Source organism: Lichenostomus cassidix, chromosome 7, assembly GCF_008360975.1.
Source record: "Lichenostomus cassidix isolate B80296 chromosome 7, HeHo_3.0, whole genome shotgun sequence".
Taxonomy (NCBI): Eukaryota; Metazoa; Chordata; class Aves; order Passeriformes; family Meliphagidae; genus Lichenostomus; species Lichenostomus cassidix.
The window spans coordinates 28675851-28692327 of NC_139488.1; the positions used below are offsets into that span (position 1 = coordinate 28675851).

At 46.2% G+C, this 16477-nt stretch overlaps 1 protein-coding gene across 2 annotated transcripts in view; it reads right to left on the reverse strand.

Annotated features, from left to right (window-relative positions):
- SLC12A8 (solute carrier family 12 member 8) overlaps nucleotides 1-16477 on the reverse strand; it is a 49890-nt gene that overhangs the window by 20335 nt on the left and 13078 nt on the right. For both annotated transcript variants that reach the window (XM_085066991.1, XM_085066993.1), the window contains exon 6: nucleotides 3013-3126. In XM_085066991.1, the coding sequence (XP_084923117.1) occupies nucleotides 3013-3126 (114 nt within the window). The remainder of the gene's footprint in view (nucleotides 1-3012; nucleotides 3127-16477) is intronic.

Sequence of the window (16477 nt, forward strand, 5' to 3'; positions counted from 1 at the left end):
CAACACACTTCTTTCATTAGACAGAAAACCTCGGGGATTTGGTAGAAAAACACTTTTTGCACAACAGAAAGGGCATTTATCTTAATTTTGAAAATGCACTGACGGCTGTGTGGCTGCTGCTGGGAGCTGACTGTGCGCAGGCAGCTCCTGAGACTCCCTTCCTGTTGAAAAGCCCTGCCTGGGTGAGTAGCCAAGTGTTCACCTATCACAGCACAGCAGCAAAATGTGTACTTTAAGAAGGTATTTACAAACATGTAGGAACACATCTGGTTAATGCACAGCACCTCTACAGGGGCACATTCACATCTTCCAAAGTGTGCATTTCAGGCTTTTGACTGAAGCCAGGAGATCTGAGTCTTCCTTGCCCATGCTCTCCCATCTAGGCCAGCTCTGGATGTATGTTGTGGATCACTCAGCTACTTCCCTATGATTAAATTATAAACTTGGGGGAATAAATGCAGCTTCACTGAACATCCAGCTGAAATGCTGTAAGCAGCATTGCACAGGGAGCAAACAGACCAGCTCCTGCTTACCAGCGCTCAACCATAAAACTGGGATAACTTCACTCCCATTGCTGGAGTCGTACCAATAAAACACAGAGGAGCAGAGAAAACAACCTGACCTGGAGCAAAACAATCCAAGGAGGATGCTTGTAGGAGGCAGCACATTGCTACTGGTCTGCCAAAGGCTGGGATGACCATCCTGTATCCCCAGCTGCTCCTCCTCCCTATTTGGCCCTGGCAAGGGTCTCCCCACAGGCCCTGCTCCCCTTCCTGAAGTGGCTGCCCTTCTTTGCTTTTACAGCTACCAGCCTGCATTTCAGACATTTCTGTTTCATTACTATGTCTGGTGATAATAGGCAACTTACAACCACTTTTCTGTTTATCCTAGAGACCAAACTGGTTCAATTCAGATAGCCATTTCAGAGAGAGAGGAAAAAGCCTATCCTGAAGAGATCAAAATAGTTTCACTTCAAAGAGGAACATTTCATCTCAGAAAGGCCCAAACAATTTGTTTCACAATTTCCGAAACATTTTTTTTTTAAAAACTTTGCTATCAAAATAGCATCTTAAATTGTAAACTAGCATATGCTAAAAATTAAGAAGAGTAAACACAACATTTAACAATTAAACAGAACATTGCTCTGGATCAAAGAACTGGCTCTATGTAACCACTCAAATTAAACACCATATTGTTTGGCCGAAACTCTCCCCAAATTTCTGTTGTATTTTAAGGCAAAGGATTTTGCTTCCAGTGCTTCAGCTGGGTCACTGTGGGGGTTCCAGCAGAGGTGGGTACCACTTGGGGATGGTGGTGGGGAGGACCACAGGCTGGAGGGGACAGCCTGGGAGCAGTGCTAACCTGTCCCTGTCATTCCTGAGTGCCACTTGGTTGCAGTCTGCAGCAGAGAAGTTTTGACTCCCATCCTGGAAATTTCTTAATCAGACCACAAGCTCTTCTGTGTAGAGCATCAAACACAGCCCTGTATTTTATGAGGCTCCTGAACTCCAGAGTGCTCCTAACAGCAATGACAGGAGCAATAGTGATGTTATATGGTACACTGGCACTGCTACTCTGAAGGAATAATTTAAATCCTGTAAATAACCAAGCAATTAAAAAGAACATATAAAAAAATCCATGTTAACAACTGGAGTAATTATACATCATCTCAAACTGTATTTTCAGACAATGTTTGACATTATTACTGGTGTTACTGCTGCTAACTAAACAGAGCAACAGGCTGCCAGGGCATTAAATTGTATCTATTAGCTTTGGCATTCTTCCTAGCAGCTAAGCATTAGCAATGATGAAGAATCATTTAATATGGCTAATCACGGTAATTTTCTGCAGTTTTGTCATAACTGTTCCTTCTTCCACAACCAAGGAACTGAAAAAAAACCCTGCTTTCCTGCACCAGTGGAAGAGTTCATGAGGAAGGTCTTTTTCTCTTGGGAACTCACTTGGGCCAGTCAAAAATGACAACAAAAAAGAGGGCAGAAGCCATCTTCTCCATGGTGCCAATAGTTCAGGAAGGTGAGTTTTCCAGAAGGAAGTCTACACAAAGGCAATAGCCAGCCTGATAAGGTGGGAGAGAGGATTTCAAAGAAAAACTTGACATCCTGCACTAGGTGCACCTGCCAAAAGTGACTTCTGCTACCAGACCATTCCTCCAACCTGTTTCATAAAACCCTTTCATTTGTCTCCTTGTACTGCAGCGATTCTGCAACTTCCCATGAGTTGCTTAGAGCTAATCCTCTGAAAATTCACTGTGTAATCCAAGGATTCATCTCTATGGAAACTGCTTATAATCAGTACTTTTTATAGCTTAAAACACCCAGCGTCAACAAAAGGTATTGTAACTTCAACTGATAGTTATTGCATTCCCACCAGGTATTGTCAGCTCTGGAAAGGGGACATGCACCTTCCTGGTAATCTAGGGAATGAATAATATGAAGGTATCTAATTAAGCTCATAAATATGAGCTCTGCAGACACACAAATATGAACCTGTGACGCCATGGTGGGTCCAGCATGGGCAATGGCACCAGCACAGCTCAGGCACCTGCTGAGGTGAGGATGGAGGGAAACTCCTCCTGTGCTCTTCCCACTCTCCCAGTGCAATCAAGTCATAAGGCTTATCTGATATGAGAAATCATCATCAGCCCTTTTAAATAGGCTTAATACCTCTGGCCCTGACAGCATTGGCCAAGATCAGTGCCTGAGCCTTGTCCTTGGCAGGGAAGGATTTACACCACCACATCAACCCCCAGAGTTCACCAGCAGCTTCTGACCACAGAGAGAGAAGAGTGTGTTCAAGTGAACAAGAGTGCGAAAAATTCGAGCTGCTGGAGGAAGTCTGAACATTTGAACTGACCACTTGGGTCTGCTCTGCTATGGCCAAGTACAGTCCTGCTTGCTTTGCCTTGCAGCCCAGAGGAGCTCTCCTTGCTTCTGCCCATCTCCAAGATGTTCCTGTGGAGGAAAAAAGGGTGAGGATAAAACTTAACTGTACCTGTGGCAGCTGGGAAAAACACTCCAAAAACAGTGAAGAAGGACTCCCCCTGGCTGTAGTCTGGCAGTGTGTTGTTGAACATCAGCTCCTGAGAGTAGCCAACGAAGCCGTGCTCTGCGGAGACATGGAGGGTGAGAGGAGAACGTCAGGAACCACCAGGGCTGCAGGAGCCCCTCCACCCACCCTCTAAACACACATAGCTGCAGGGGCTGCTTGCAAGGACCTTCTGAAAGGATGGATGTCAACTTACATGGTGGAGGAGAAGGCAGAAACCAGAGCTGCCACTCCTATCCTATCTTTCTGAGATCATACACACACAAGTTTTGCTTTCCAAACAAGTTTTACAGAAGATGGGGGGAAGGGAAAGCGATGGGTAGGATACCAATGTCATGCACCTGGTTTACTGGGTACTTAATGGAGGATCTTACTCCCTCACTGCACACTTGAAGGATGGGTCAAGTTCTTCCACAAACCTGAATTTGTTAGGAAGAGCTAAGCCTGACAGCTGACATGCAAGGCATTAATTAGGAAAGGTTTTAGATGCTTATAGATAGAAACAAAAACTCACAAAAGCAGGTTAAGGAATTATTTGGTATGACTATGAAATTAATAATTTCATTTTTAACAGGCAACACTGCTTTTTAATGAAGTATCTTAATCCATGGAAACTTCTCCTCCCTGTCAGAAATCCAAATGTTCATGCCGGCTCAGGGTGGAAAGTGAGCAAAGTCGGTTCCTTTTTTTCTCCTGCCACTACAATCTATTTCCACAAGACATGTGACTGCAATAACTTGAATTTTCTCATTAGCAGGCAGGATGTTGTTTATGGCTGCACAGGGTGATCGCCAGAAATTAAAAAAAGACTCCATCAAAGCTGTCCCATGCCTCAAAGACAACATTAATGATGTTTGGACAATAGATTAAACCAGAACATTAAATCAGAGCTCTGAGCACAAGACATATCCATTTAAAGTCTCAGAATATAACTAACCACAGAGCTTTGAAGTTTTCACAGAAAAACCCTATAGATAATCAAAAGTTTCCTACTACATCTGCATTCATTGTGTTGCCCAAACATGGATGGAAACACAGTGATAGGTCTCCTGCTGCTAGGCTGTTTAAAAGCACTATCTTCCCTAGGAACAAGTCTCAGATGAGATTTACAGGGAATAAGCTCTGCCTAACACACTGACCTCTGCACCTCACAGATGTCTGCAGAAAGTGCAGTTTCTGGAGAAATAGAGGGGGAATTTGTGTAGGCTGTATGTTCCTGTAAGTCCAGGCCTGTGTGGCTTCCACCAGAATGGATGCTCACGACAGCACAGCACATGGCCTAGCTGCAGAGCTCCCACCAAATGCTCGAGGGAAATGTTGGTCCTTGGCCAAGGGATTTTTCACCAAGTATGTGCTCCTCATAGATACGTTTATGTTTCATTAAAAAAAGTGAACAAAGTATTCATCTCATCCCAAGAAGATCTGCAGACCTCCAACCAGTGCTTTGAAGCAGCAACATCAAATACATCTTGACAAACTTGACAGAAATTTGCCCCACTGATTCATAAAAATTTCCTGTGAAGTGAATTCTAGCCGCTCTTGATGGTTTACTCTCACATATTCCTATCATTCAGGTTTTCCCTAATCACAAACTGTCCTTTTCACACCACTTGCCCAATTTGTGGAGGTCATCTGAGAGCCTAGCCCTCTCTGCCAGGCTGCTGTGAGCCTTTCCAAGCTTGGGGTCATCTTCAGATTGAATCCACACATTCCCTTTTCCATCATCCAGGAAGTCAAGAAAAATGCCAAATAACACCAAACCAAAACCAGATTGTTGCAGAACCTCACCAGGCACAGCATCCTGCTTTGTAAGTAAACCATCTCCAACTGGGGTCTTCCAATGGAATTTTGGGGCTATATAATTCAAAGGAGGCACTTTGGGTGCCTTCTGTTTCCTTCCTCGTACAAAATGCCAAGTGTACAGACCAGTGTACAACCAGTCTATATTTTCTGTGGTACCATTTTGGCCACATTATGGCCACAGACTGACCATGAGACCCATGAGTCCAATATCTGATCTGCACCTGTGTGTATTTGACCCCTATTAATCTTAAGAAATTAAATTATCCCCTTGTGCTCCATTCATTCATATGTTGTTCCCTTTCCTACTTCATTTCTAGTGGAATTCCCCTAAGTGGAAATCCTCACTGGAAGAGACAAAAGCCCAAAGCCATGCCAGATGTCACTGGAACCACAGAAAATGACAGCTGTGGATTTGTTGAAAGGGCCACAGGATGTACCTACAACTCCATCCCACTTCTGCTTCCTCTCCTCACAGCTCTGGCAGGTGAGAGGCTATTCCACATTTCCCCTGTATACAGAACCAGGAACCTTCCTGACTAATTAAAGAGAAGTTCATCCAAATGTTAGTTGTCATTCACAACCTCATTTCTCAATCACCCTCCTGTGAAGCAAACCTCACATCCCTTTTGATCGGACTAGGATTTGCAATCACCATCAATTTAGGGGCACACGAGCACGGGACTGAGGACAACATGCTGGGAGCATCTCCTGCCTTCCTCGTGCCTGTGACCAGCACAAGTCATCTGTGACCTTTCAGCTGTCATATTAATGCAACTAATTGTAGCTGATGGGGCAATTGGGCTGAAAATCATCCAAAACAAAACAGGAATCAGCAACTGAGACCAATCGGTTAAACCAACAGAGCCCTCGGTCAGTTGTTCACAGAGTCAATTATCCACATCCCATTGAAAGTGCACTTCAAAAGGACGAGCTTCGGAAGGAGGAGGGAAGGAAATGTGATAGGGTCTATATTTGGCACTCTGATCTTCAAACAAGGCAAGATCATTTTATACATTTTTTTTCTGTAAGGAGGTCTTTTTCTCCAGCTTACTGCTGGGTACATGAGATCCAAACCAGATTCCTCCCTCCTTGCTCATTACAAAATATTTGTCTCAAAAATTTTGCTCTCAATCAATTTATGCAACCCCACAGCCTCTAAATCCTGCCTTTAATGATCCTGGTCTCAGCTGGCTTGCAGAGGGCTGGAGCTGAAGTGCTATAAACACTCTTCCCTGTGTCATGCTAGAAGAAAAGAATCCAGTTCCTTCTCTGTGCTGTGTCAGCCTATGGGAAATGCACAATAAAGAGCACTAACAATTTATTTTCATCATTGGATACTCAATAAGGAGAAAGCAAATAATGCGTTTCTCAAGTGGTTGAGCTGATCTAAATAAACAATGGGGAACAAATTGACTTAGAGCAACATCTGAATTATTCCTGTGATTTTTCACAAATCAAGTCCTTCCAGTCACTCTTACTAAAATGATGTAATAAACAGTAAAAACAACCTAGAAAGTTTGAAATGGAGGAGTTTTCGGGATGAGCATCCTCCACGCACATGTGCAGAGGGACCACAGGAGGCTGTACAGCAGACTGATGTAGCCAGAGGAGGAGGAGGAAGATGGTCAGAACTCTCAGCCATGGTCAAGTCAGGTCTCTCCAGCCACCCCGATAGCTGGGAGGAGGAACCAGCTTTCATCATGCTGTCACTGCTGCATCCCCTCTCTGCCCCAGTGGGTTTCCACATTTGGCCTTTTCTTGTACTTTCTCCCACCTCTCACCCTGTGGAAGAGCATGAAAGCAAGAGAGTTTTTCCCTCAGGACTCCCCTTCTGAGGGCAGCCCCTCCATGAAGCCCAGGGTTCCAGAATGGGAACTCAGAGAGGTTGGAGAAGGGGCACAAGGCGAAGCTGTGGTTACACAGGGTCAGCCCATTATGCAACAGCACAGAGCACGGCGGTGCTGCCAAGTTCCAGGCAACCTGGAGCTCATTACAGATTAGTTAAGTCCTGGCCAAATTCAATAAGCCTGTTCACAAGCTTAAGGTTAAGTAAAGCCTGGCACCGAGGCAGGGGCTAAATAGTGCAAAAATGGAAAACCACCTTAAGAAACAGCTCCCTGAAGACAGCCACATATTGCACTCTGCTTGTGATTAGAGATTTTAATTACAAAGGTGAATGCTGAAGGGTTGAAATGGTGAGATTTTTTTCTTTTCCAAAATAAGTGAGCCCACACATTCCTTCCTGGAAGGTACTTGCTGAGATTTGCTTTCAGAGGAACAGCTGGAAGTGTTTGTCTTGCAGCACATTTCCCAAGTCTGACCTCAGCATTTTCAGGATCCTGTGTGATGTAAGACATAGAGTGCCAAAGAGTAATTATATATCCTTGGCATAATTATCTCTGCTCTCTATCTTTTTCCCATTTCTTCTTCCACCACTAAACCTTTCTGGCATAAATTCTGAAATCCTTTGGATGTTGTTCCCCTAGGATGCAAGTCCAAGAGCACACCCAGACCAAGGTCCTGGTGCAGGTGCTGGAGACCCAGGCACATCACTGTGGAGAAAACAGAAATGGTCCTCACAGCCTGGTCCCACAGCTGCCATCCTCATCTGAACACACTCCTCTGCAGTGAGATAAAGTTTCACTCCTCACCAACCACATGCTTGCATTTTCCTCCTCCAAACTCTTAGCCAAGGGCAAGGTACTAGCCTGGAACTCCTGAGCTGTTGACTCCCCCGTGGGCAAGTCAAGCCCTGTCAGGCTTGTAACTCTCAGAAGTTGTGGTCTATCAGATGACTGTTGGGTGGCCTAAACCAAATTAATTCCTACATAGGTTGGAATGCTCTACAGCAGGGAAGGGGTGAAATTCTCCCTCCAAAAGCCCTTGAAATATGAATTCTTTTCCTGCCAGAAGAATAAACTCACCCATGGTCTGGTGATCACCAAACTCCCCCAAACATAAATACTACCCATACTTTATCACATGAGAGCAGCATCTTCACTTGTCAGAGGAAGGTCAGGCATGGCTGGCTTAAATGAAGTGAAATCTGGATGCCAAAGCACCACCAGCAATAGGTTCTTCAGCATCTCAGTGTGCACTGCAGATTCACAGGATTTACCATCCACACAGAAACTGTGGATGTGCAGAGAGGATGCCAAGCCATGAATGCTGTCAAAACCCCAAGGACTTTATCTTTGTGTTCCTCCCCCCCCCCACTCTATGCAAATGCTGGAATTCAGCTTCAGGTAATAAACAGCACAGGGTCATTTGATGCAACAGCTCTGAGAGATGCTCTGCCACATTCTGGATGCCAAGCTCTACCGACACAGCCACATTCTGGATGGCTCTGGATTTCCTCAGTGAAATGCTGGATGTGCCAGAGAATTACATGGATCCAGCTGACCACAACCACAGCCCTGCAATGCCATGCAGCACACCCAGTAATGGGCACTGAAAATGGTGCATGTCTCCAGTGGATTGGCATAATCAAAGAAGCATGAAGAGGGCACCAAGGTCATGAATAACACTGGAATCACCTCTCCCAACAGAATGAAAAATAAATCAATCAAAGCAGTGCAGTAAAAAGCCTCCACATCCCTCCACAAACACACCTGGCTTCCTGTCTTTGGGCTCATTTAACACCAGCATTAACAATCGTATTCCCAAGCTCTTCCAAGGCTGGGCTGTTTCTGCAGTCATGCCTTCACAACTACCCAGCTCCAACTCTCGAGGTCCTACCAATATTTTTTCCCAAGTAAGTCCAACACTACCATTGCTACACCCAGGCATTGTCCTACTGCTGCCAGCCTGGTACAGGGCAGGTGCAGGCAGAAATGTATGAGAAACATGTGGAAAGGCTTGGAAGGAAAAAAGGGAGAGGGAAGCAGCACTGGAGGTGGCCAGAGGACAGGGTGGTGGTTTTTGCATGCTACCACTGCTCTGCTTGCTGTGGGCTGACACTCGACCTGAGGGATGCACTAACAGATTTTCAGCAGAAAAGTCCCAGTTCTCTAAGAGAATGGTGAGGGAACTGATGAGTCATGGAAGCAGAGGGTGTTGAGCGGCAGAGCTGCGCTGACAAGACCAGAGAATAAACACGACCTTTGCTGAACTTGTACAGGAATACAAAAATGTTTTAACATCTTCCAGGACATCTCCTGCTTCACCTTTGGGTAGAAAGGTTTGGGCTGAAAGACTGTGAAGAAACAGAAGGAAAAGACAACAGCTGCAGGGGAGCAGAGCTTGAGGAGGATGGGACAGCCTGAAGGGACTGATGCCCCTGTCTTTTGCCAGCTACCACTGGACTCACCAACCCAGGGGACAAAATGCACCAAACCAAGGTTGGTCTTTACTGCAGCTTTAGTGCAACGCCTGTGCCATGGGAGTCAGCATGGATCAGTGCACATTTCCTGCAAGCCAGGAGCATGTCAGCTCCATGTTGGACTTGTGGGCAGCAGCACAGCTCCATAGCTGGAGATGGGGCATGTACAGCCCAGCCCAGATGGAGAAGACCAAATACAGGATCATTCCCTCTCCATATGTCACTAATGATGTCATGACTTGGGTTCATCTCAGTCCTCAGGGCCACATCCTGCCTGCTGACAGCTCCCACAGTCTCAGCATTTCTGCTTTAAGAATCTTAAACTAGGCGAGGAAAAAAACAGAGAGGAAGTTTTGTGTCAAATACATGCAGGTCAATGATTATGCAGTGATAAAACCGAAGTTATTACGCAATTAACACATCAGCATGTGGCCACACTGACAGATCGGCACAGAAGGGCTGCAGAGCATCTGCCCGAGCTGCCAGGGCACTGAGAGATGCAGGATGTGGGAACTCCTCAGCTCCTGCTCTACCCCACCCCACCCCATGTCGCTGTTGGCAGCCCTTAGCAGAAAGCACAGGGAAGAAGAGGAGGTAAAAATGCAAAGGGACTCAATTCCCCCTGTAATTTCATCCCTAAATTACAGTTAAATACATTTACTCTCAAAAGAGCTCAGAGTGGCCACAGACCCCAAGCCACAGCGAGCAGAAGCAAAAGCAGCACTTCTGCCACTGCTGTGACCCCATGTGTCAGGACAGTGCCAGCTGAAAAATGCCACAGCCGGCATCGCCCCACGCCCCACAGCAAGTGACATCCTAGAAAAATCCAAACCAAAGCTGAGCAGCAAGAGGCAGCCCAGGGTGGGGTGAGGAGCTCATTGCTATTTTTCCACTTGTGAACAAGTAAGTTCCTATTTTATCATCAGGACTAGGGAGATTGTTTCATGAATCAGGAAAAATACTGCGCTTACGTTTCAAAGTCGTCAGAGCTGCAAGTAGCAAAAAATAGATGGGTTTTAGTGGGAAAAAAATTTGGCAAGAGGGTGGTGGGGAGGAAGGATCAGAGCAAATTTAAAGAAAGCAGGGAAGGAGTTCTCTTGCCCGAGACTTTCTCTGTACCCACAATAAACCCGGCAAACCTAAAAAGAGAGAGTACGCACAGTCTGTAATTGAAGGAGCGAAAGCCACAGTTAAAACAATCTAAAAAGGCCAAGCCCTGAGAAAGGCAACTCGAATCCCTTATCTTTTGATGGAAAAGAATGTGCTCCCTGAGATTAATGACGTGTTTACCCGAAAGGAAATCGCCGCCCTTCTGAAGCAGCGAGTGTTTGTTCCTCCCGAGTCCCTGTTTTCTGCTCCAGAGCTGATCTCCCAAACCTCCTGTTTAAAGTCAACACACAATAAGGCTTCCTGCTGCCATGGGCTCCGGGGGATCCCACATTAACCCTCTCCCAAAAACCACCCTCCACCACACCAGTGTATCCCCACCAGCAGTGGCAGAGACAAATCCGGGATATTTAGCCCTCACTTGGAGCAGGAGCAGCACAGGGACTGTCACACTGCTGCTGCCAGCGATCTCGCTGCAGGGCGATGAATCAGCCCCGTGCATAAACACTGCTCTGCCGAGCAGACAAATTAGCAGGCGTGGAGACTGACAGCGCTGTCGAGGGAAAGCACTCCGGGTGACCTCTCCTTGAGCTGCTCAGGGTTTCGGCAGCGCATCCTGCAGATCAGCTCTTGGAAAGAGGTTGAGCATGAGCCAGTGCAATGGTCTTAGAGGAGGCATGGAGGAGTGATGGAATCTGTGCACTGAAATCCCTCGAGTAAGCAGGAAAGACTGGAGCAGAAGCGCTGGGGCTGATCTGTTTGAAGAAACCTGAAAAAAACTGCTCGGGGTCATCATCGTTTGACATATTTACCCTCTCTGGTAAAGGCACCCCCAATCTCCTCGTGGAGTATCCCAACCTATCTGGAGAGCCACCAGATCACGAGCACCTCCTCTCCCTAAAGCCAATGGACCTGCAATACTGGGTGCTGGCCAACAGCTAAAAATAGCACAAGAGGCAGGATAAATAAAGAGAGCTGCTTAAATCTGTCTCTGATGTTTGTCTTTAGCTAATGGAACAATTTTCATTTGCAGGATGCTGTCACCTCTCTCAGATCAGGAGGTAGCCTACACTCCCCCCAAGCTCCCCCCAGCCACACCACATCTCCTGCAGACTGGACTGGGTGGGAGGAAATGCTCATTTCTGCCCAACTCCCCATGCGCCTGCTTTATCTCTGCCTCAGCTTCTCGGGAAAGTGGAAAACCACTAACGTACACAAGAGCACACTCAGAGCCTGCAAGGGCAGCTCCTCGTCACAAAAGCACTGCTTAAATAAACGAAAACTTAGGAATGTGCTTGTGGAAGTACCTAGGAGAACTGTTTGGCAGTTATTCTGTCTCTACAGGTTGGTGGGGTTTAGTATTTTTTTCCAAAAAAAGCAAAAAAATGAATATATTCTGCAGGTAGAAACTCTAAAATTCTGGTTAGGAGAAAAAAAGGAAGAGATTTTAACACAGGTGTTTTAACTTTACAAATTCCACTTATGTTTTATATTATTTAATGTTAAGCACTAGACTTGCTGTAATATATAAATCCTTCCATTACTATTTGATTTTTTGATGTGGTATTTGCAGCCTGGCTTGTTCAATGGTATTCAAACTAGCTGGCGAAAATTATTTTATTCATTGCAAAGAGGACAAGAAGTAAAACGTCCCTTGCTCCATCCTTCCTCTAGGAAAATAGTTTTCATCAATGGGGTATCATTATCAATTATAGTATGGTATTTTTTGAAAGTCATGCCCAGAGTGCCCAGCTGTGGGAGGCTCTGAAGAACTTCTCCAGTGGAAAGCCCTAGGCTGGGGAAATCAGAATTTAGGCTGAATCAAGGCACAACAATTGGAGGAAAATAAGTGGCAGCTGAGTGGCAGCGGTGATGACACACATCCTTTGGGCTCTCCAGAGTGACCTCCCCTCCATCTCGGAGCTGCTCCATGTATTGTCTGGGACAAAGTCCAATCCATGCTGCTGAAATCCCCATCCTTCCAAAGAAAGATGATGTAACTCAATCCACTGGATCCTGCCATGTGTCCTCTGCCATACTCATGACTATAGCATCCCATACTCCTGGCTTCCCATACTAAATTATGGATATATTATCCATATGACAATGGTACTTCAAAAGGAAACTATTCCTTTTGTTGAATTTTTGATTTTGTATTTAAAATGACAGTTTGTTCTTGATTTTGGAAGATTTTCATTATTCCCTATACAACACACACACACAGAGCTACAGCTTTAAGTCTGGCTTCAGAATGCAAATCAAACCAGAAAGTGTTTGATTCTGGAAAGGTTGAGCAAGATGTTATTACCTAAAAGGATTTGTTTGTTTGTTTGAAATTGCTGATTGAATTATGTGCAAGTCATAGAATACATTTTCCCTTTGAAAATCAGTTTTTCAATGGATGCATTTCCCCCTTCATGTAAAAAATAAAACCAGAAAGAACCATTTGAGCCACCATCCAGGTTAGTGAAGGTACAACCAGGATAAAATCCTGTGTCTACAGCCAAAAAAGGCCAAAAATGGTTAACACAAGCCAGGAGAGAAGATGATGAACAGTAGATAAGGACCTATTTCCCACACAAAGTTTTCTCTTTAGTCTGGGAGAGGATGCAAACTAGAAGTGAAGCGGCTGGAGGAAGAACCTAATATCTAGAAATTATCTTAATAAATTAAATCCCTAACTAAGGAAAGCTGATTCAGGGCACAGCTGAACTGTAACTGGAATTAAACACTGGGGGGATGAAAACAGAGGAGGTAAAATATCTCCATCATTTGAAAACGGTTATGTGGTGGCACCAAAAACAGAGAAAAAAGATCAATGCAATTAAATAAAGCTGTCCCATCTAAACACAGAAATGGGGAGAGAGGGAGAGATTGTGGAATGATATATATCTTCCTCAAAGCAGTCAGTTTTATTAGTTCTCTAGCCTTAAACAGGCTGCTGCTGAAGGAGAGCCTGCACAGGAGGTTTTATGGGAGGAATGGACAGGGAAAGCCCACATGAAGGCAAACTCTAGCAGGGAATAAAGCCAGCCGAGGTATTTCAGGATTTATTTACAAGCTCTAGGAAGATGAGCTTAGCATTGCTTCACAGGGAAACAGTGAAGAAATTAAAGGTTAAATCAATGTGTACAAAACCTCCTGGGTACAACAGGAGCTGGATTACCTACTGAGCAAGTTTAAACTTCTAACAACCTCAGCAAACCCTCTGAATGGACCTGGCCCAGCCAGTCCCTGACAGCACCGTTCAGTGGCACACTTCAGGGTTTCAGAGGAGGCCAGGACCCTCCTCATCCTCAGCAGCACATGGTAGAGGGCTGCTTGCTCCCACAGCCACTCAGATGGAGCAGCCTTGAGAAGAGAAGACTGAAGAAGAGCACCAGGGGTCTTCCAAGCAAGGTGGTTTAATGCAAAAAGAAAGGACACCAGGCTGTGCCAAGTCCTCAAGAGACACAAACCAGTGGGTTTAGGTTGCAGGAAGAGGGGGTTAGCCTCAGGTAGCTGTGACTAGAGCAAGAGGATCCCCAAGGATGCAGCAATGGATCCATCATTGGAAATTTTTAGGAGCAGATTGGATGCACGTGGCATCCACCCCCAGTGCAGCCCAGCCTGTGGGACCCACAGACCCTGAGCCCTCCTCCCCTCTTTACCCACCTCCTGGGAGATGCCTCAGGGCAGCAGGCTCAGGAATCCTGCCTGGGCTCAGGGACACAGGGATGCCAGTGCCAGCCCCGGGGAGCAGCAGCTGTGCTGACACCTGAGCATCTGCCGGCAGTCCAGACTGCTGCTCCTCAACACAGTCCCACTGCTGGATGTCCTCCAGCAAGGAAACACCGTGAAAAACTACCTAAAACAGGGCGCCAGAGTTACATCTCAACCTAACTGCTTGTGGTTTTTTTTCTTCTAAATAAGCTGTGCTAAATACCTACTTCAGAGGACCTGGACAGTGTGGGGTAGCTTTCCTCTCACTATCTAAATAAGGCCTCTAACAATGTTATCACTTTCCAAAACACATCTGTCCCGCAGCTTCTAGCCCAGACAATTGGCAGGTAACCAGTTAATAAATGTCTTCGCCAGACTGTTGAATAGGCTGGCCCCAGCTCAAGAGTGATGTCAGGGCCATTCAATGCACTATAATTGGAAAAACCTGGGAAAAGCAATCCTGTGTTTTTTAATAAATAAAGAGTGCATTAGCTCCTCCTTTTATTCACCACGGTGAGTACCTTGCTCGGTAGCAAAGTGGGATTTTTTTTTCTGCTGCAGCTTGCACAGTGATTTCTACTTGGAATTTGATGCCAGTTTCCAGATGTGTCTCAGGCCAGGAAGTCAGCAATCAGCCTGGATAAAACCTCTGGGATTTGCTGCAGATCATCTTCTGACACACACATCCTTCTTGCACCCTCTCTTATGATATTGGGGCACACCCCTTGTGCCCAAAAATAAAATAAAACAAGCCAGAGCCAAGCAAAAGCCCCTGGTTAGGATGCTTTGATCACTTTCATATTCAATCTGTGGGAATATTTTTAATTAATTCAATCCATCAAAGCCCTAGAGGCAGCATTTGAGGGATCTTTATGACACCAGAGCATCTATATACATAAATCACTTCAACAATTGCAGGTTCCCTGTCCACTGGAGCAGCTCCAGGCAAAGCTCATCTCCCACAGCTCCTCACCAGTGGTACCCACAGGAGAGCATCAGCTCCCCAGCTCGGCCATGGAACATTGGAGGGGGATGAATCCTCCAAAGCACTTGCCCTCAGAGGAATAAATGAAGATGATAAATGAGCTTTCTGGGCTCTGAGTGAGCAACTTTGGGAAGCTAAAACCCAGGCGGGTGACATGAAGGATGTGGTTTGCATGGAAAATAATCCCAAGCAGAAGCACCCTGACAGCAACATGCATTTCAAACCTCCCTGCTTCCCTGAGAAATGAACTACCCAGATTTCCCAGCCTGAGGAGAGGGGCTTAGCCCCACACAGCCAAGCTGCACACTCACCCCAGCCACATGATACCATCTGCTGCAGGACAGGGGAATCCCAGCCCAAGGGGACACAATTACTGAATTACCAACAGGATAATTTATTTTTTTCCCCCCACCAGGCATTTAAGAGGCTGTTGTTGGGCCCCTTTTGCTCATGTTGTGATTCCTTTCATCTCTCCATCAAAGCACAGCCAAATTAACACCAGCCCTCCTCCCAGTGATCGCCCTCCCCTGAGCTCCCACAGCCTCTCTGCTCTAACAGGGCACCTGGGAGCCACTGCCAAAACAGGAAAGCAGGCGCCTAATTGAAAGGGAGTATTTGGGAGTCACCCTACACAAAAATTAGCAGAGATATGCTAGGAAAATAAAAGAGTGGGCATTAACGGACGGCTTATCTTCTTTTTTTCCGTGACTCTAATGTTCAGGACGTGAAAAGGCCAAAAAGTTTCACATGCTGTTCTGAGGAGCTGGTCAGGGAGAGGAGCATCCTCTCCTCTACTTTCACTGCTCCTCCCAAAATAACTCAGGCTGTTTGAGGTATGGACCTCCACCATTAAAACAGACATACACAAGCCAAAACAAAAATGGAATGAAAATTTGTAGCAAGTGCTGAGTCTTGGTTATGGGCTGAGAAGCAAAGCACTGACTGATTTCAGTTCACCTGTGTTTGCTTTGGTAAAAACACTAACCTGTGCCTAGGGAGAAAGGGAACAATGAGGATCTTCTGTGTGAAGGAAGGAGCATGAGCTCTGGAGGAGAGACTGAACTTTAAGGTGAGTGGGCAGAGACAGCTCAGCGAGGCTGGTTCTCAAACAGAACAGTTAGCCCCTCTCCTCACTACCCACCCTTGGCAGAGATCCCAGCCTGGGACTGTGACCAAGCCCCAGGGGAAGTGCCAGCTGAAGCCAAGGGAGGATTTAGGATTAACTCCAAAAAATCAACTAGTCCCACCCCACCCCTCTGGCAGCCTGTGGGAAGGAGCAAAAGCCCTGGGGGCCAGGCAGAGGGACAGGGTGGCCTGGCAGTGAGCAGGCAGACACAGCCACTGGGGTCAGCAGCATCTGGACAAGTGACCCAGAGCACTCTCCGTCTGCTGCAGCCACTCAGCTCCTCCAGTCCCAGCTCCAGGCTGCAGGACCCCGGCTGGCGCTTGGAGCAGGAGCCAGCCACAGCAAGGGAGAGGGAAAAAAAAGGAGA